We start from the raw sequence: 18,962 nt of genomic DNA, 5'->3' as shown, positions 1-18,962 counted from the left end.
ATATGCTTATCTCTAATCAAATTACGAGGCCCATATCTTTTCAGCTTTGCTGATTCAGCCAAGATTCCTGTAGCAGCAGTAGAAATCCCAATAGCAGTAGTATCTTCAGCTTCCTTCTCTAAGAATAACACATACCTGTCCCATTCTGGACAAGGTCTTCTAGTCTGGCTGTGGTCCGTGCTGTCAGAGCTGTGATCTATCTGCCTGCCATTGGTGGTGTCCACGCCAGCAGCACTGCTTAGCCAGGCTTGTGCTTCCCTATTGAAGTTACAGGCTTGTGCACACAAAACACCACCTTTGTTCCCCATATTACTGCTCTCTGCAAGTGTGTTTCTCCTACTGTATGAGAAACACAGCAGAATATTCTGCCATAACACGTGTAGCTGTGAGCTGGTGAGCCTCACTTCATTGGGAGTGTGCTGGAGTACAGAAATCAGCAGGACGTGTTGGCTGCCCCAGGTTTGGCACTGGCATTGCTTAAATAAAGTGTCTGCGTTTGCTTCTGTAATTAGAGGATAATCAGCAAGAGCACAGTTAGCCATCCAGAGGACTTGGCCCAATGGTTGGTTCAGCTAATAAATAAGTTTGTAAGAACTTTAGTGGAACCAGAGCAGCAGGGACAGTTCATTGCCAAAGGTGTTGCATGTTGGTCTGACATGACAGGTGCTCAGGGGACCCTGCCTTCATTTGCAGGTGCAACCTGGAAGCAGGCAAGGGCCCCCCTTGCAGGGTCCAGGGACTGCACTAACCCTGTGGGTTGTGTAGCTTAATAACACACGCTCTTGGATCAGCAGAGATGAAATGTTGCAGTATATTGTTTGCACTGATGCTCCAGGGCTACTGGTCTGACTGGTCCCTATACAAAATGACGTATAGGGCATTTTAGAAAAGACCCTTACACAGGCTATGGTAGATCCTTAGGATTCTCTCTTTCCTCCTACAAAAACTGTAAGGAAATTGTAGGGGAACTGGTTCCCTGTGCCTTTATGAATAACTCTGAATGGCCTAAGATTTAGTAGGGATTTATATATGACCATTAAATAGGTCAGCAGATAATGATATTTCATTCAAAATTTGTAAGATTTACTTTGGAATAGCAGAGCTATCATAAAGGTCAGAGGAGAGCTCCCGATCATCCAGACGCAGGGGGGATGCCGTCTGTCCCCACCACCTGGCTGAAAGACTTGATCCAGCTCTTCATTTAACCAGTGGAAATCAGTGATTCTTCAGACCATATGTAACTCAGACTTAAAATTTAGGTGTCTAGTCTGTACATTTAAAATGTGAGCTGCCTAACTGCCTTAGAAAAAAAATATATCTTACTGGTTTTTGTTTAGAGACAGTAAAAGCCTTTTGGGTAGGTACTATTTGACTGCTACAGGGCACGTGTTTCTGGGAAAGCTTCTTTTGCTCCATTGCACTGGAATAAGCTATGGCAGTAGATGCACTTAGATATTACTGCATCTGCACTAGAGGATTTTCAGCTTTAATTATGCTGATGCGTTCTTTCAGCGTAGAGCAGACCTAATTTTAGGCCTAGCTTTTTTTGAACATCTTATAAGCAGGCAGGGAAATGAAGTTATGGTAACTATGCTGCAAATGTGTCTGTTTACAAGGTTTTTTAGAGACCTTTACACAAATGTTTAAAAAATATATTTTTAAGTCAGAGTGTAATTTGTCCCCTCTTGTACTTTACTCCTTGCATAGTCCTTAAGCATCCTCTTGCCAATCTCAGTCTTTATTTAGTTCCACTGGAATATATTTGACTTCCTAAAAGTGTAAGAACTTCTCTTTTTAGCACATGTGGGAGGATGTACTTGGCACATATAAAGTGCTTCTGCCCAAAGGCAGACAGGACTGGCATGAACCCTTAAAATGGTGGTGGCTGACCCTTGTTCTGGGGAGCACCCTGGCACCTGTATCTGCTCTGCAGCGGCTCTAATGACGTGGAGACATCTTACCCCTATTTGTTACCTGGTCTGTCAGGCTGGAGTTTTCCAAGTCTGTCCTCCAAATAAACCTAGAGTTTCCCCCAGGTTAAAGAAAATATATGTGTTGAGTTGTTCCTCATCATCAAATTTTGCTAATAAATGCCAAGCTATCATAGAGGACAGTGTGCTTTATGAAATTTTTAGTACGTGTGTTCACAATTGAAATTTTAGCAATGCAGTTGATGCTGTTGTGTATGTTTTCAGACCATAACTATCAAATAAGAGTCAGGATATGTACTGAAGAAAATAATTCTATTTATTTGGTTTAAATTGTCATAGCTTAAATGAAACCAGTTGAATCAGCCAGCTAAGAATATTCCTCAAAACTGTTTCCCCTTTGCACATACAATAATTTTATCAGATGCCTGTAACAGCTTTCCAGAAATCTCCTGTGTTCAATAGATTGCATGTCTTGAACATAAAACCAGTTTAGGATTGATCGCTCCACAGCAAACTTGAGGATTTTCCCTTCCCATCTATTGAATTAGAATTGAAATATGGAAAATTTGTTTTGCAAATTAAGACATTCTTTTTTTCCTACATATTGTAACTTTATTTTTGTGGACTCTATTGGTATGTAAATAAGATAGAATTATTTAAAATTACAGACTTGGGAAAGTACAAGTGAAAATATAACAGGGAGATCTCTCTAAAATATTACATAAGGAGTGAAAATAGAAGCATTGCTTACAGTTAAGCTTGGCTTAATGCACAGACCATGAAGTAAAGCTGTTGCAGAAAAAAGAAATCTCTATGCAGTTAAGACTGGCCCAAACATATGCGGAACAAATTCAAGGCAAACTTGGCCTAGAAACTGTGGCAGAAAATTATAATAAACCTTATTACCAAGTGCTTCAGTGAGGTAATTTCAGAGCTGTGTTTTAGTATTGTTGCAATCTTCAGTCCACATCCATGCACATGGCAAAAAGCCTGGCAAATATTCTAGTTTTCAGCCATCAATCTTTTTAACAAGAGAAATGCCGGGGGGGGTTGGTGGCAGGGCCCGGTGCCCGCTCTTTCTGCAGCAGCAATATGGCATGTGAGAGAAGACCTCTGCTGCTAGGCCCTGGGAACTGCACATCTCTGGGAAGCAGTGCCGGGAGCAGGCTTTTCCCTGTGGGACACCAGGGGAGGCAGTGCCTTTCCCTGCGAGGCACCAGGCCCGGGCAGAGCGGGAGCTGGCAGCTCCCGGGAGGAAAGGTGCCAAAAAAGCAGCAGAGCAAGTCTGTGAGCAGCAGCGGTGGCCGTCCCTGCGGGCAGGCCGGCACCCAGGTCGCCCAGTGCCCACGGGGCCACTGGGCAGAGCAGGGGGTGTACAGGCAGCACCTAAACCCAGGTCAGGCTTCGTTACGTTTTCAGTCTCGCTACGAGTCCTTTGGGCTCCTGATCCATAAAAGACTCAGGACGGCGTCATTTTATGCGAGATGCCCCTTACGCTTTCCTTGCAATGCTGATGCACTCGGGGCTAATGACACGTGTGGTTGGTGTGCTCTCCTGGGCACGGACTGTTCCAGGCAGAGCCCATTGAGGAGTTATCTTAATCCCCCGTATTGCTGGGCAGGCGCGGGGCCCTGTCCTGGTTACACCCCCCGAGGCGTGCAGTGGCACCACTGTGGCCAGGGTGAGCGAAATCAAACCCACTTCCATCTCACAAGATCAGCATTTCTGTGAGGGACTGGCTCACACCACCCAAGACATACAGCTTGAGTGCTTTCCAGTGTGTAAAGCTTTTACTTAAAACTATAAAGAATGCATAATGACCAAGGGTCTTTTCATTACCATTTTAGACAAGTGATGGAGCAACAGCAACAGCGCCAGGAATCTCTGGAAAGAAGAACCTCTACCACAGGCACGTATCAAACCAAGCAGATACAGTCTCTCCCTGTTTGTCTCCTCTAGCTGTAGTTGGGTTTTGCTTGGTGCTATACAAGAGCTAGACTGCTGAAAGCGGTTATAGTTATGTTTAGATTTTAAAGCCTTTTTAGCTAGAGACTTACATGCATTTGGGGATGGTTGTGTGGTTTCGCAGGCTCAGGCCCAGGGCATGCAGGTGGAGCTAGGCAGGTTTTGCACTTGATGGAACGTGTACAGCTGAGTGGGATTTTAGGCGTACCAAGGGGACCTGGCCATGGTTCTTTCACAGCCACAAGGTCAGCCAGCTAGCACAGCCATTTCAAAAGTGACTTCGTGTTTCCAGGGGATGTCAGCACAAATGGGTTGATGTGCTGGATGTGTAAGGTCAGGCACTCCCCATCACTCTGCAGCACAAATAAACTGCAGCGCAGAGGAGAATATAGCTCTAGATGCTCATCGGTGGGGATTTTGTGGTCATGAAGCAAGGAGTCTTCTGTGAGCTTAATAGAAAAAATATATATATTTAATGAGCTTACGAAAATCTTCTATGGCATATTAAATTGCACTAAGCTGAGAGAAGAGACGACAGGAATAGCTTATAACTACGAAGTATGTCTGCCTCTCTGAAAGAAGGCAGAGCAAGCAATCCAAGATGGCCATCTTGTGTTTCGGCTTTTGTTTTGGGGAAGATTTTTCAGTTAATCTGGCCACATAAGTAAAATGGTTTTCCTCAGCTGTTACAACTTTTTAGTTTTTTACTTGAAACCAGCTGAGACATACACACATACCTTAGTCAGCAATAGGAGTTTCTGTTTCAGCAGAGGTTCTTGTGTGCTATTCTGCATAGGGAACATAGCCAAAATCTTGCCTCGGCGTCCACGAGCAGCGAGACGTGGCTCCTGGGGGCTTCTGGCTGTCCCTGCCCTGGCTACGAGTTGGCCACTGCTGTGTTCAGCACGTCCCCTGCAGCTGCCCCTGATGCAAGAGTGATGCTTGCGATCCTGTTTCTGATTTACATGGGGCTTGGAGGAGCCGCACTGGCACTGGCACACACAGCCCATCCTGTGCTGCCAGGGTCCTGCTCCACACAGCCCTTGGGGGAGCACACAGCCCATCCCGTGCTGCCAGGGTCCTCCTTTGCAGAGCCCTCCGGTTCTGTCGAGGGTTGGACACCCCCAAGCCAATGCCTGCACCATCTCCTCTTTGCTTTGTTTGAGTTTCTGTTTGCGTTTACTTCACGGTTCCTTTTTCTCCGTTCCGCTTTGCCTTGGTTTCATTCCTTGCCGCATAGCCATCTTATTCTTTTCATTTGTCTTTTCTGTTCTTTTAGTTTCCACCCTTCAGATAAGCGTGTGCTCTCCCCGCTCTCAGCCCCAGCCTCCTCCTCCCACCTGCAGTAACTGGGGTACTCCTGCCTCTGGTGCAGTGCCCTCACCACCATCTCATGCCAGCGCTGTCTCTTCAGCATCCGCTGTCCCCGAGCCCACTAGTCAATCCTCTTTCAGCTCCCTGCAGAGAGCCAGAGAGACCCCGCAGCTCCTGCACAGGCACTCAGCCTCCGAGCTGCCAACAGTCCCTGGTTCCTCCCCTCCAGCCTGGCCAAACCACAGGACCATAACGCCAGGCGTCAGGCGAACCTCACTGTCTCTACCACCTCCCCATCCTTCCCACTTTCCCTTTGCCTCTCTCCAGCCTCTCAGGTGCTCTTCTCTTTCATGTCCTCCTTGGTCTTCTGCTTCCTCCACCACAAAAGCACCACTTCTGCAGAGGGGTGATGTTCTGCAGCCACGTGGTCCCACCATCCTGCCTGTGATTCCTGTCCTGCTTGACAGGGTCAAGGGACCCACAGATAAAGCAGGCCAGGAGACCTCGGAAAACGTACCTCTGAATGGCCATCCTGAAGAACAAATTACTTCAGGCCCCTGTGGAACCCAAGTGAAAAGTGTGGATGGGTCCTTCCTTCCACACCTAGGAGCTGCACCCTCCTCCCCACTGCCCACCATCGGCAGCCCCCCCAGCTCCTTTGGCCAGGATTCCTTCCCATCCTCCCATCCAGCATCTCATCCTCCGCAGCAGTGGTATCAGCCCATGTCACACTGTCTTCCATTGACTCTCCCTTACGCTGCTGTGTCTGAGGTGACTATGCCCAGGAGGACCCCTCCTTACCTGACTTCATCAGCCATTGCCCACTTGAGTAAGTACTGATTTTGAATGAGCTGCAACCTGTATAAAGCCTTAGCTTTCAGCTGTTTAAAAGCCCCGTTGACACTGCCTGTGACTGCTAGAAAAAGGGCAGAGAGACACAAGGCTACTCCTGCTCTATGTGATTTCTGAAACCAAGGTGGAAAAGTATCAAAATCACTTAGGACTGGTTCAGGGGCCTTCTGAGCAAAAAACAAGCCAAAAAGCAAAAATCACAGGACCAAGGCCCTGTAGCTGGGTTATTGTAATGCATATTCTTACTGTATTAGCCCAGAAGGAAATTTTTATCATTCAGCAGAACAAAATTGCATTTGGCAGGGAGCTTCGTAGAAAGCCTATTTTCAGCTGGTCCAAACATAGCAGATGGGCTCTTCTGAAGCTGGAGGCCAGGTCTGCGGTAGACTTGTTGTCTGTGTGGCAATACTGGTAGAGGTTGTGATTTTTATTATTTTTCTTAAGTGGTATTTCTGTTAGCAGCAAAAGATAGAACATGGATTTTGTTATAGTTACCCAGAATCCCCTGTGCTTGTGTAATTTATTTCATTCTAAAAACTCTCTTCCTGGTATGAACTACGTTTATAGTTGAGGGCTTGTCACTATAACTATTCCAGCAAACCTTTTTCATTGCAGGCAGATCAAGAGCTTAGGTCTGCCACTTTGCATATGGTCTTGATTTCTAGTGCTCATCTAAAGCCTGCAGAGTTAGAACAGTTACAAGTGATGCCTATTTGCAATTCAGATCATACGTTTTGTGACTTGGATCCATTCCTGCTTATAACCACATATAATGCCTAATTGATGTGCCTAGAAAAGGAAGAAAACTGAGACATTTCCTTTCACTTTCTGCTAAAAATATTACAGCAACCACTGGAGGCTCAGTCCTTCAGCTGATATAAGTCCTTGAAATCCACTTAGTTCAATAAAGTTATTTTAAACTCACATCAGTCCATTATTTTGACTCTGTTCAATTTTTGCCTCAGGCTGGCCTCTAATTAGGTGGGTGTAGTTTTGCAATTACAATTAACTGTACCCACAATGAATTACTAGCTATTATGTTTGTGAACCAAAGAGAGCTTGAAACATTTAAAGTATTTCTAATAGCAGCTATGGTTCATTTCAAGAATGGAATTGGGAGTGTGAAATAATGACAGAAGTAACCACAGAAATAAGGCAGTACTGTAAGAAAACCAGACTGCTAATGTTAAATACAGTTTCCAAATGTTCCCCAGTCAAAACCCACCTGTCTTGCACAATAGCACTTACTGAACAACTGAACCTGTGATTAAATATCAGGAGCAGCCTGTTCTGAGAGCGTAACGTGGGGAAATACCCTTGGAGAGGTGTATTTGTTCAACTGACCCGTTACAGGCAGGCAAAACACTGCAACGGAGTTACCCACCATCAGCCCCTCCAACAGGCTGCTGCTTCGGGGAGCTTTGCTGAACCTCGGGGTGCTTGGAGCTGGAGTCTCCCCCCATTATTTTGCAGGACCAGCTGAAGCCACACACCTTCTGTTCAACAGAAAGAAGGATGTCGCTGCAGCCGGTAATTCTGGTGAAAAGCTGATGTTAAGTGAAGTCCACAGGTTTGGCTGATGTAGTTTATTACCTCCATGTAAAAAGCTGTGAGAGAAGCAGAAAATGCCACTTATGAATTGGGAAGTGTTGTCTGTGTTTTGGTTTTGGCACAGCATAAAACACTAGCCCAACCAGGGAGAAGAGGAGGGAGAAAGCTAGCTTATCAGTGGCAGGGTCTCACAGGAGGACACAACTGTAGCGAACCGACCACTGATACGACCACCGTTCCCGTTCTTCTGTGGGCTTGGTGCTTCCTTGCACTGATCACTCATCACGCAGTCAGGTCGTGGCCTTGGGAGCGGGAACGTGACCTTCTGTACGGGCTGGAGGAGATCGTGCTTCAGGTCTAACTCATGTTCTCTGCCTTCCAGGCCCAACACTTCCACCTGGTCATCCCAGTGGTGCCGCTGTGATCCCTGCTTCATCCGGGGGGCCCCCGCCTCCGCCACCCCCCCCGGTCCCTCCGCCACCCATGGGAGCTGCGCCCCCCCCGCCGCCGCCACTGCCAGCAGGCGCTGGCCAAGGGGCTGGCACCGAAGATGGGTCAGTGTCAGGGCTCGCAGCGGCTCTGGCTGGTGCCAAACTAAGGAGAGTTCAACGGGTAAGGAGGTGGCACCGGGACTCCCCGATGGGTTCTTCTCCGCTGCGGGGGAGCCTGGCGCAGCTTGGTGTAATGGCCTGCAAATCCAGGGTGAAACATGGTGAAACACGCCTCAGCTGACCATTAGGTGAACTTTTAAGTGTGAGTTTGTAGTGCAAACAAAGCTGAGCAGGAAACGTTTGGTAGAATTTCTGCTCTTCAGAAAATGTTAATTAGCAAATGGCTGCAAGTTCTCATGTTGCCAGGATTTCATTACTTCTGCAAAGCCTACCATTGTACTGTCCGCTAGTGTTTTCAGTCATTATAAGTGGTTAAAACTGCACCATGCTTACAAAAACCAGTGTAGATGAGGCCTCACGTCAATAGGTGTCAACTTAGGTGAGGGTTGTATAACCGTGCATAAACATCATCATGAACAAACAGCACTGTAGGTTTTTTTCATCATTTGCCCATGTATTTGCCTTACCCAGACTGTTCCTGGTTTTAATAAGGTCCATGTGAGTCTTCTTCCCAATGCAGAACACATCCTATCTCTGGTTTTGGGCTATGATTGTGATTGATGTTCCTAATAATTCAGAAAACTAATCATTAAGGATGTGGTTGTAAATTAAACTTTTAATTAATTCCAATGTTGATGTCTGTCTTAAGCCAGAAGACGGTTCAGGAGGGTCCAGCCCCAGTGGGGTCTCTAAGAGTGATGCCAATCGAACAAGTAGCGGAGGAGGTGGAGGAGGACTAATGGAAGAAATGAATAAATTACTGGCAAAAAGGTTTGTACTTAGACTTCAGGTAAGCACTAGCGTGAGCTCATCAGCAAACTGTGGAACTAGGTGCTGTTATTTTTGGTTAGCAATGTCACTTTGGTGTTTCTTTGCAATTTGACGGGTCCTGCCTAGGTGTTAGTTGCTGGTATCACCTGACCATTAGTATGAAAGTGTAGGTGGTGCATCAATGATACATGACAGAGTTTAGCTGCTGTAGCAAATCCTGCAGTGTGGTAACCTTCAAAGTGATAAATATGTCCTCTGGGCTTTTGCTATTTTACCAGATCTATTTCAAAATTACTGTTTTCAGAAAGAGTAAACTATTAGAGGAGCTTAGACAAATCGTTCTTTATACAGCACATTCAGGATGTTGGGCCCAAAAATATAAACAGAAGTGCAATAAAAGGAGAACATCTTGGCAGGTAAATTATTATCGATTCTCAGTGTGTTTTAGATAGTCTAGCCAACTTATTTTCCACTAAAACAAGCTGTGATATATCAAGCTACCAGCTGTTAAAAGGCACTCAGTTATTCCAATTATTTTTGCTTTTTCTTTTCCCCCTGATTCCATCAGTAATGTTCTGTCAGACTGTAACTCCCAAGTTCCTAGTGTTAAATGTTTTGGTTTTAGCTCTAAAGATTTTTAAATTTAGGAATACTGAAAGAAAAGGATGAGTAAAATAATGAAGAGTAGTTACAATTGCATAGTGCACAGAGATGGAGATTTAAGGTAATGTTATCCAGGATAAAACCAGTTCAGAGGGTCTAATACCAACTTTGCTCCATGTCCTGGTTGTTTCAGAAGGAATTCTGAACATGGACTGTGGATGTAATCTTTTGGAAAGCATTAAATAAATACACAACACTATAAAAAGTTATAAGCAGTGTAAAATAACAAATAGATCAGTTTTTCTCTTTTCAGAATTAAAATAGTTTAATAGTTATTTACTGGTTCACCTTCTGATCTATTTTGTGCTAATACGTATCAAGACTGTCCCTGCTGAACTGGAAGATGTCTATAAGCAAAGTAAGGTTTGGTGACTAGATGCTGGGATAACTAGCTCTGTTCAAGCAAGCGAGCTAAATGGACATTTCATATACTTTGATATAGATATCCTATAAATTTCTGTGGTTCTAGTCTAAAATGTACTCCAGTATGGCTTTTGGCAGTGGGAATATGGTGTTTTCAGGTATTCAGGGTCGAATCCCCTCACTGTCTTAACAAAAGCACTTGTCCTGCTGTGAGCACCAACCATGCTGCCCCTACTCTGAAAATAGCTGAGCTGCAAATCATTTCCCAAGGAGTTGACAGCAACAGAATTGTTTCCTAAACTTTGCTTCACAAAGCCATGGAAGTGACTGGAAATACACAAGTCAGTTAAGGGTGCAATCTGGGCACATGCTGTTAAACTGATACTGAGAGGACTTCTTTTGGCTGCAAAGCCCTTTTTATGTGTCATGACATAGAGAAAGGAAAGAACCTGTCACTGTGTTTTAGGTTACTCTTGCCGAGCTAGTAGCCAGGAGGTAAAAAGATGTTTTTTTAAACTGAGCATGTTCAATACAGGAATCACTGAATGATGAGCATGGGATCTCAGGGGCCCTTTCTGAGCAGAAAACCACATGCTCAGAAACAGGGAATGTGTCTAATGCTGGGTAAGTAACAGAAGAAAATGCTTCTGAGAGTCCAGGTGGTATAAAATCTCTAGATTTAGTGGCCCCCATGAGAGCAACCCTTTGCTTCAGGATTGATGTGCAAACAGAATAATGAACCATCTTACAAACCGCTATCATTTCCAGCCCAGTTACGTTTGTTGCAGGACATAAATCTTAACACTGGTCTCTCACCCTGGCAAATACTTCCCTCGCTCAGGTTTGTAATCATTATAACCTTTTTTCCTCAGAAGAATCAAGTAAATATTAGAGAAAGACTATAAAAATTATTACTGATCTAATAAAATTATTAATGCAGTTGAATATCTGGAAATAATTCCCACAGAATTTTTTCCAGATACATGCATGTTTTAGTCCTCTGATTTTTTGTCAAATTTGCATCAAATCCTCCAATTTATGTATCCAGTGAGGCTTTTCTTTGCCAGTGATATGAAAAAAAATCCTTTGACAAACCTGTGGCACTGTTTTGAAACTCAGAAGCCTTTGTAAGTGCCACTTAGGATTTTTTTTATTTTTGTGAGATTAATTTTGTCCACTTCAGAAGCAAGACTAAATTAAAAACCTGTCATATTGGTGCTTTAAAAAACATCTGCTAAGGGTAGTGTTCACAGGTAGATAAGGATTAAGGATCATTACAGTGAAAATCCATGTGGAGATTAGAGCTGGAGTTCCTCTGATTGTTTAAAATGGGAAATTGGGTGTCTAGATAATCAGTATCTGGCACATTTGACTACTGTTTAGACCTTAAATAGGGATTGAAAATCAAGAATTTGGTTTTCTTCAACCAGTGTGGCTAACACCCAAGAAGTTTTACCATGTGTTCTTCAGTGCTAAACAACCAACATCTTTGTTTACTCTCATGTCCGATTGCGCCAGTGGATGGATTGCAGCTCTTTGCCACTTGCTTCTCGGAGAGTTTTGCCTCTCCTTGGGAAGCAGGACAGAGTGAGGATCTTAGGTCCTCACTCAACTTCTGTAGGCACCACCAACACTACCAGTCCTGGGACTACAGGGCTCAGGAGCTCTGCTGCCTTTGAATTGGGTTTGCCACAGCAATAATCTCCTGTCACTCACCAAAGGCACTTGAAAACCCAGGCTGGTGCACTTGTTTCCTGACACCTAGTCTCCAGCCAGAGCTTTCCCACCCTGAAGGGAGCAGGGGTCTTGGCTGAGCAGAATGGTGCCCAATCTTTCCTGGTGAAGATGGACCTGGGTTGAAGGGCTTTTCTGACTGTCTTCCCATCATGTGGGAGCACTGCCACAGCCCTTTCTATGGGTGGGAACAGGGATGAGGGGATATAGGACAGTTGTCAGAATTATATTGGAGCAGGCTGAGAACAGTGTTGTCACTGCAGTACCCACCTGAGCCACCTGCAGGGGTTGGGTTGGTCCTCAGAAAGCCCTGTGGGGGTTTAGGTTCCTTCTGTGTGGGACGTAGGAGCCACCACTTCCTGAGCCCTAGAGAGAAGACATCCCTTCTGCACCCAGTTTCACACTCAGCTGCATTTCTTCCCTCCGTTTCAACACGTGTCCTTGTGCTCTGCACCCTGTGGTCCTCTGTTAAACACCACCTCATAATATTGCCCCTCTCCCTGAGTCATATCACTGAGGTCTGGATTCCTCACCTCCACCCCAATCCCACACAACCGAACACATCCAGCTTTTGTTGCATTCCCTAGGATGAACTAAGTAAATAATAAGTCCCACCAGAGCCTGAATCAGCCTTCCCACGTGAAGGATGTGTTTTTAGAGGGTTGACTGTGTGTCCTATCTCATGTTCCTTTGCAAAGGAGGAAAGCAGCATCGCAGTCAGACAAGCCAGCTGACAGAAAGGAAGAGGAAAGCCAAAACGTAAGTGAAAGACTCCTCGCTGTTGTGCTCTTGCAAATATGTTGATGTGCTGCCTTGCAAGCCGAAGTCCTGTGCTCATTCACTGTGTGTGGCAGGCAATGACAAGCAGTGCTGATCCAGGAATAGATTTGCAGATTCAGTCAAAAGCTAAATGTAACTGATTCCACCTTTCCTGGGAACAGCACCCTATAAACATGAATTGCTGCCTTATTCATAGGTGAGGTATTGTCTTAACCATGTTAATAGGTGCTTTTTCATGGTCTGATCCAAATGTTGTAGGATATAGTAGATTCTTGTTCCTTAAGAAGATGCATTGAACCTTCTGGCAAGTCAACTTGAGATCAAGTTCGTGTTTCTTATTTTAAATTTACAGCTTCAGCTAAGCTGAAGTGGATCATCAACTATGTGGTATAACTTTGGATTGCCAACCTCCATGCAAAGCAAGAATCCGCTCACTTTAGCCTCCAGAGTGCACATAAAACATGTCTCTGGAGGGGTGAAGGAGAAACAGTGTATTAACCATTGGACCATTCGAAAGTTAAAATATGTGTTCATGATATTTACACTGCAATGAGATGGAATTTGGACAACTTTGGATAACTGATTCATTTGTGTTTTAACTGTTCTGTCTGTATGTTGTCCACAAAAGCAATTAAAGAAGAGTTTTGATTTGACTCAGTCTTTTCACTGAATTTGATGCAGCAATTCTGAGTTCAACATGCAAATTAAAACACTTTTTTTACCCGCTGAACTGATAAAGCATGGGAGATCTTTCCAGTTTCAAGAGAGGACAGGATTTATGCTGTGTCCCTTTCTGGGCTGCTGTTCATACAGCACTCCTGTGGCTAGCCAGTACCCTCATGAAGGCTCTCTGCCATGGCTGCAACTTCATAAAGCATCATGTGTGCCTCATATCACTTGGAATATGGAGATATTCCTTCCAGAGACAAAGTAACAGCTGCTCAGTACGAAATCCATTCAGATGATGTAGGTCTCGCCCCAGTCTGAAAGGTTTGTAGCAACAGCAGGAATAAGCACTTTGCCCTGTTTAAGGAGAAAAGCAGCTATTTTTTGCATGTTCCTCAAGGGATGCTTCAAGCATGGAATTTGCCTATTGAACCCACTGTGCAACCATTGCTCTTAATCTTGCCCCAAAGCTGGTTTTGAACCATACACTCAGAGATGAAAAGCACCATTTAGCTTCTAATTATTCAACCTCTGCTGTCTTCTCTCTCCTTGAAGCTCTGCATTAGTTTATATCCCAAATCAAACTTTTCAATAGCACCAAACTGTTTAGAAAGGTGTTTTAGAGAACATCTGTTTAACGTGTATCTTGAGTACACTTTGTGGTGGGTGTATCTTCTGTCAAACTGGGTGCAATTCCATTTTAAGTGCACAGTTAATGCTTTGCCTGAGGGTTTTTTGAGAGCTGCTAAATAATACTGACATGTAAAATATATGGGTGAATGTTTTATGATCTCTCATATATAAATCCCAGAAGAAAAGAGTTCAGATCTGTGATGTAGTGTTTAATTTTCTACTTAGAAGGAGTATTGATTGATTTAGTTACATTCTGTTAGTACCTGGACTACTGTCACTGATACCAGTGGCTGTCTTGGGCTAAAAGGCTGGGATCTGACCTACTGTTCCTTCAGATGGCTCAGTATCCATATCACAGAGAGTTTCTAAATTTGGGAAACGCATGGTTTGTATTTAGACAACAGCAGCCAACACTTCAGAGTGATAATTCAGCCTGGTTTGGTATACAGGGATGGGAGTGGAATCATGAAAAGGTGTCCATATTAGCAAAAAATAAAAAGGATGTATTTTACCGTGCTAAAGGGAGTGAAAGGTTAAAGTTTAAATGGGCTTGAGCCCGTACCTTGGCAGTACTGCCTGTTGGCCTTGCTTGGAGGAAACTTGCTTTTGTACCACCTGTGCTGCAGCTGGTCTCCAGAGTAGAAAAGGACTCTGCGCTTCATCCCCAGAATTCAGTACTGTCCCGTTTTTCTCTTTGTAGGATGACGCTAGCACCGCTCCTTCACCCAGTACACGAGGTCCTGCCCAGCAGCAGCAAAATTCCTCAGGTATTAAATTGAACTACCAGTGCTGTAGCTGTCTTCTAGAATTCTCCGCCACCTCTAGTCTCTGAATTTGTCCTACTTCTGAGTGCAGCAGCAGTAACTAACAGAAAAATTCTCAAATACCTATTGTCTTAAAAACTGTACTCCGCAAGAAATTGTGATTTTATATGCTTCACAGCCAAGAAAATGATAATACAGCCAGTTTAGCTAACGGGCTCCAGTCATGTATCTGAGGATCTGTGTCTTCAACATTGTGCACCTAAATCATCTAAGAGAAAAAAGCTATTCTATTTTACTTTTGGTAGTGTAGCTGTCCCAGTTTATACAGGTTTGGGTCTCAAACGGTTACCCTTCCTTAACTTATTATCTTGTTGCAGTGAGCCTGATCTTGAGAGTTACTAGGTGAAATTAAGGAGCCCCCAGAACATGTTTTTCCTATGATGAGTTGAAATAAGTGTATCTGAGTAGATAAGCTGCAAGCCAGTCCGATTCATCCTTGTGTCAGCCTTGGCTTTCATACATGCTAAAAGAAATCTCTCCCAAGGGAATAAGTATTTAACCATTCCAGCTTCCTTTTGGAACAAAGCCGTGATTTGTGTGCTTTGAAAGGGAAGGGGAAGAAGGTAGGAGAAAGGTGCATGTAAATGAGGAACGAGATCTAGAGATTTCCTGGGAGTGCCCATAATTCTTTTAAAGAGCTCTTCAGGACCTCACAGAGGAGCAAACCTTTGTGTGTAAAGCTGTGTGTTATTCAAGTTTGCTTTGGTTTAGACTCTTTGCACAGGAGGAGATTGGGAACATAGTAAGCATTTTCAGTAACAAGGGTTATATAGTATAGCTTTTGGGAATGTTCTGTGAGTTAGAAATGTAGACAACATTAAATAAATTCTCTGTAGAGATTTGCATAGTAAGGGTCTCACTGCCTTTCTTTAGATACACCCACATTTTCTGTCAACTATGCAGACAAAAAGCCTAAGACTTTTTAACTCAAAATATAATTAAGTATTGTACTTAATAAAATAAGCCTTGCAGCAATTAGCCTGTATTTCTTAACAGAAATGATTTATGATTTTCCTCCTACTGTTCCAGTTCCATGTCTTTCTAGTATTGTTTAACTATCCAGTCCCTAATTAAAGGGATCAGTAAGCAGATTTTTGCCAGTGCTTTCTCTGTAATGTAGGCAACTGCACTCATTCAGCAATCCCACTTTCCTGGATCTTTCTAAGTCACTCATCCTCACTGAATGAAAGCAGCTGTATAAGACAATAAACTTTGGGATATTTTTGTCATTAGAGAAAAAATAATAAACAATAACTTTTCATTTTTGTTTTCCAGACTCTGGGAAGAAGCCATGGGAAAGGAGCAATTCTGTTGAAAAGCCTGTATCTTCATTACTTTCTAGGTGAGCTGCATGGGGTGTCCCTGCAGCTGGCGAGCAGTCGGGATGGTCACGCTGTCCCCATGGCACGTGCACAACTCATGTCTCGTTTCATTCCATTGCTGTAGAAATCCATCAGTGGTGAAGAGCTGTGAAGCTAAGAGCCCCACACAATCCCACGTGTCTCCTAGGTACTGGCTAACAGCCCGGCTTCTTAACCATCTTGGGTTGTCCTTTGGCTAATCCCATGATTCAGCACTAACGTGTCTGTCTTCTGTCACGTCTTTTACTCATTCTCTTACAATCTGCTTTGTCTGTCGCTGCACAAAGTGTGAAGGTAGAGTGTGTCACGTCAAAGGCTTGTTCCATGGAACAAGCCTCAGGTGGGCACAGGCATCACAGAAGTTAATCACAGTTAAGCAAGCATCCGTGCTCATGAATCAGAGGCATGGGCTTGGCAGCACGCTGTGCCACATGGAAGGCAGGTTTTGGAGCATCTTTTTACAGCAGGTTCAGGATGACTCTGCCAATAGGAGAAGTTTTCATTGTCCAACCTCTGCAGAAGTTCAAAAGCAAAGGCAGAAACAATCTGAAGAGTCTGCCACTGGGCGAAGGGAAGTTACTCCACTATCCATGCAACTGCAGTAGGTGCATGAGAAAGGAGAGCAAAGCTTGGTGCAGTGAGTTAATAACATCAAGCTGTAAAAAGGCCCAGCCACAGACAGGGCATTCAGAAATATGGGGTACAAAAGCTGGCAGGTGTCAAGCGCCAAGAAGCCTGAAGTTGTACTCCAGAAGTCCTGTCAGTCAGAACAGCCAAGCTGCAGCATCACCGCCCATGTTCTTACCCACAGAGATTGAGATAAAATTTGATGTTGGACAGCTAAAGAGAGACTTCCTTCCAGTCCTGGTTGAATACTACCAGTGTTACTGCAGTACTGGACACTCAGATGGATGGATAAGCTGAATAAGGAGGTAGAACACAGGCTTACATATGTTTAGCAGTTACTGCAGAGAGATGTCCCTTAGTACATATACGACAGTGAGTGCTGATAGTCTGCAGGGAGAAAGTTGCCAGTAGCAACTATCTGCACATACTTGCTGCTATGTTAAAGATGCTGGAATATGCCCTGCCCAAATATTCAGAGGGATGTACCAGTGTCACTAGAGCAAAATATAATCTCTCCAGCTCTCCTAAAACCAATGGGACATGTTTGTTTTAGGAAATACATGAGAGTATCCAATAGATACAGAAAGACCACTCCTCCTTGCAAATGAGAATGAAACATGAGCTGTTTAAGGCAGCCAATCAAGTTTTCACCAGCTGTCTTCTATAATGCCATTCCATCCCTGGAGGAGGAGGAGGAGTTAAGTGGGAAAAAATCCTTTCCTAGTTTAACACCTGGAGTAGTGCTCAGTCTTGCTTGCTCAAATTACTTTTTTCAGGGAGGCAGGGCAGGTTTCAAAAGCTCCCAGCAGTGACCTGTTTCCATTCCTGATCAGTTTGATGGCATCTTTATCTGTCTTAACTCTCAGCTTAGCTGTGACATGGTAGGAGACATGTTAAGATTTTGCTCAAGAAAGGGTTGTAAGACCAGGTGCACCCTTAGGAGTGACAGAATCTCCTTCGGCCCCCGGTTTGGGCTCAAAGATGATGGCAAAGTCATTTGAAGCCTTTTTTACAAATTATGTATCAGGGTTAATTTATGAATTTTTTTAGAGTTACTGATTAAAAGGGAAAGTCAAGCAGCTTCTGCTTCCTTCATTTATTTTATCAGCCATCATCAGAGTTCAGCCCACTGACTTCCATCCTGGAAGACTGATAACACTCAGGTATACTATCCGTTACAACCAGTTTGGTGGTGTTTCTGGGTCAAGAAGTAGTGCCTGGGCATTACAGTGCTATCAGCAAGTTCCACTTGACTCAGTCAGGCCTTACAAGAAAAGGATTACTGGGTTATTATTTTCCCTATAATCTTTTTCTAACCTGTATTCTGCTATTACTTTAGCACCCAATTAAAGTCTAGGTGGCCAAGTCAGGGTTGCTGTTCAGAAAACAGACTGGGAGAGAAAAATCAGATATCTTGCTTGCAAATTGCAAATGCTGTAATAAGGTACATTGTTAAACAGGTTTCATCTCCTGAAGACATCTCAGCATTGTTTAGTCTGAAATCATTGAGACTCCCAACACCAAAAAAAAAAAAGTTTCAGTGAAGTCTTTGCGCTCCCTCCAGTATGCCTGCAACAGGACAAAGCAGCATCTTTGAGGGTCAGGCTGTGCAAAGGGGAGCAGTGCTGCTCTCCAGCTGCTGGACGCTCCCGAGTGGCACAAGAGGGAGCCTCTGGTCCAGCGCTCCAGCACAGGTGCTCCTGTGCTGGGGTGGATTTCATCCACACCATCGGGTGGGCGTAGCTTCATGTGTGTTGCAAGGAACTTACTGGCTTTTCTGTGCTCTTCTTCCCTTTCTCAAGGATGAAGCCAGTGAGCAGCAGCAATGACGTGGCTATGGATGCCTTAGATTTTGATCGAATGAAACAGGTGAGTGAAAAGGTCTTTCGCACGTAAGAGATTTGAAGAGCTACCCATTTTCCCCCATGCATGCGCCGTACAAGCAAAACAGCTGTTCAGTCTTCTGATTTCCTCTATAACTAGGTGCGTAGAGAAGGGCTAGCTGGTGAGCAGCAAGAGAGCACAATCTCACTGCTATTTGAGCAAGATGTCTGTACAGAAATGTGCAAATAAATATGCCAGCATCTTCTGCATCCTTGGCCTGGGAGTGCAGACATAGCTGTTAGTAGTGCTAGGCTCTGATCGTCAGCGGAGGCGGGGGACAAGCACAACCGTATTAAACTTGCATTTTCTTCCACCAGTTAGAAGGAAATTCTGAGCAGCTGACTTGTGTTTTGTCTCATCAGGAAATATTGGAGGAAGTTGTAAGAGAGTTACACAAAGTGAAAGAGGAGATAATTGATGGTAAGAAAGAGA

At 44.2% G+C, this 18,962-nt stretch overlaps 2 protein-coding genes across 8 annotated transcripts in view; one reads left to right on the top strand and one right to left on the bottom strand.

The window, feature by feature from the left end:
- Positions 1–18,962, top strand: part of EVL (Enah/Vasp-like) — a 134,420-nt gene that overhangs the window by 113,810 nt on the left and 1,648 nt on the right. For 2 of the 7 annotated variants that reach the window (XM_032981718.2, XM_032981719.2), the window contains exons 5-14: positions 3,779–3,840; positions 5,176–6,039; positions 7,996–8,225; positions 8,874–8,995; positions 12,454–12,514; positions 14,535–14,601; positions 15,934–16,000; positions 16,105–16,167; positions 18,449–18,515; positions 18,893–18,950. In XM_032981718.2, coding sequence (XP_032837609.2) covers positions 3,779–3,840; positions 5,176–6,039; positions 7,996–8,225; positions 8,874–8,995; positions 12,454–12,514; positions 14,535–14,601; positions 15,934–16,000; positions 16,105–16,167; positions 18,449–18,515; positions 18,893–18,950 — 1,661 coding nt within the window. The remainder of the gene's footprint in view (positions 1–3,778; positions 3,841–5,175; positions 6,040–7,995; positions 8,226–8,873; positions 8,996–12,453; positions 12,515–14,534; positions 14,602–15,933; positions 16,001–16,104; positions 16,168–18,448; positions 18,516–18,892; positions 18,951–18,962) is intronic. The other 5 variants (XM_042799023.1, XM_042799024.1, XM_032981720.2 and 2 more) reach the window with 4 other exon arrangements.
- The window catches only part of DEGS2 (delta 4-desaturase, sphingolipid 2), a 36,155-nt gene continuing 23,262 nt past the window's right edge, over positions 6,070–18,962 (bottom strand). Inside the window, exon 3 of the mRNA XM_042799025.1 lies at positions 6,070–7,669. Within this exon, the coding sequence (XP_042654959.1) occupies positions 7,652–7,669 (18 nt within the window). The 3' untranslated portion in view covers positions 6,070–7,651. The remainder of the gene's footprint in view (positions 7,670–18,962) is intronic.

The sequence above is a fragment of the Tyto alba genome, unplaced genomic scaffold, assembly GCF_018691265.1.
Source record: "Tyto alba isolate M040663 unplaced genomic scaffold, T.alba_DEE_v4.0 Super-Scaffold_29, whole genome shotgun sequence".
NCBI lineage: Eukaryota > Metazoa > Chordata > Aves > Strigiformes > Tytonidae > Tyto > Tyto alba.
This window is presented reverse-complemented; position numbering and strand designations above follow the sequence as displayed.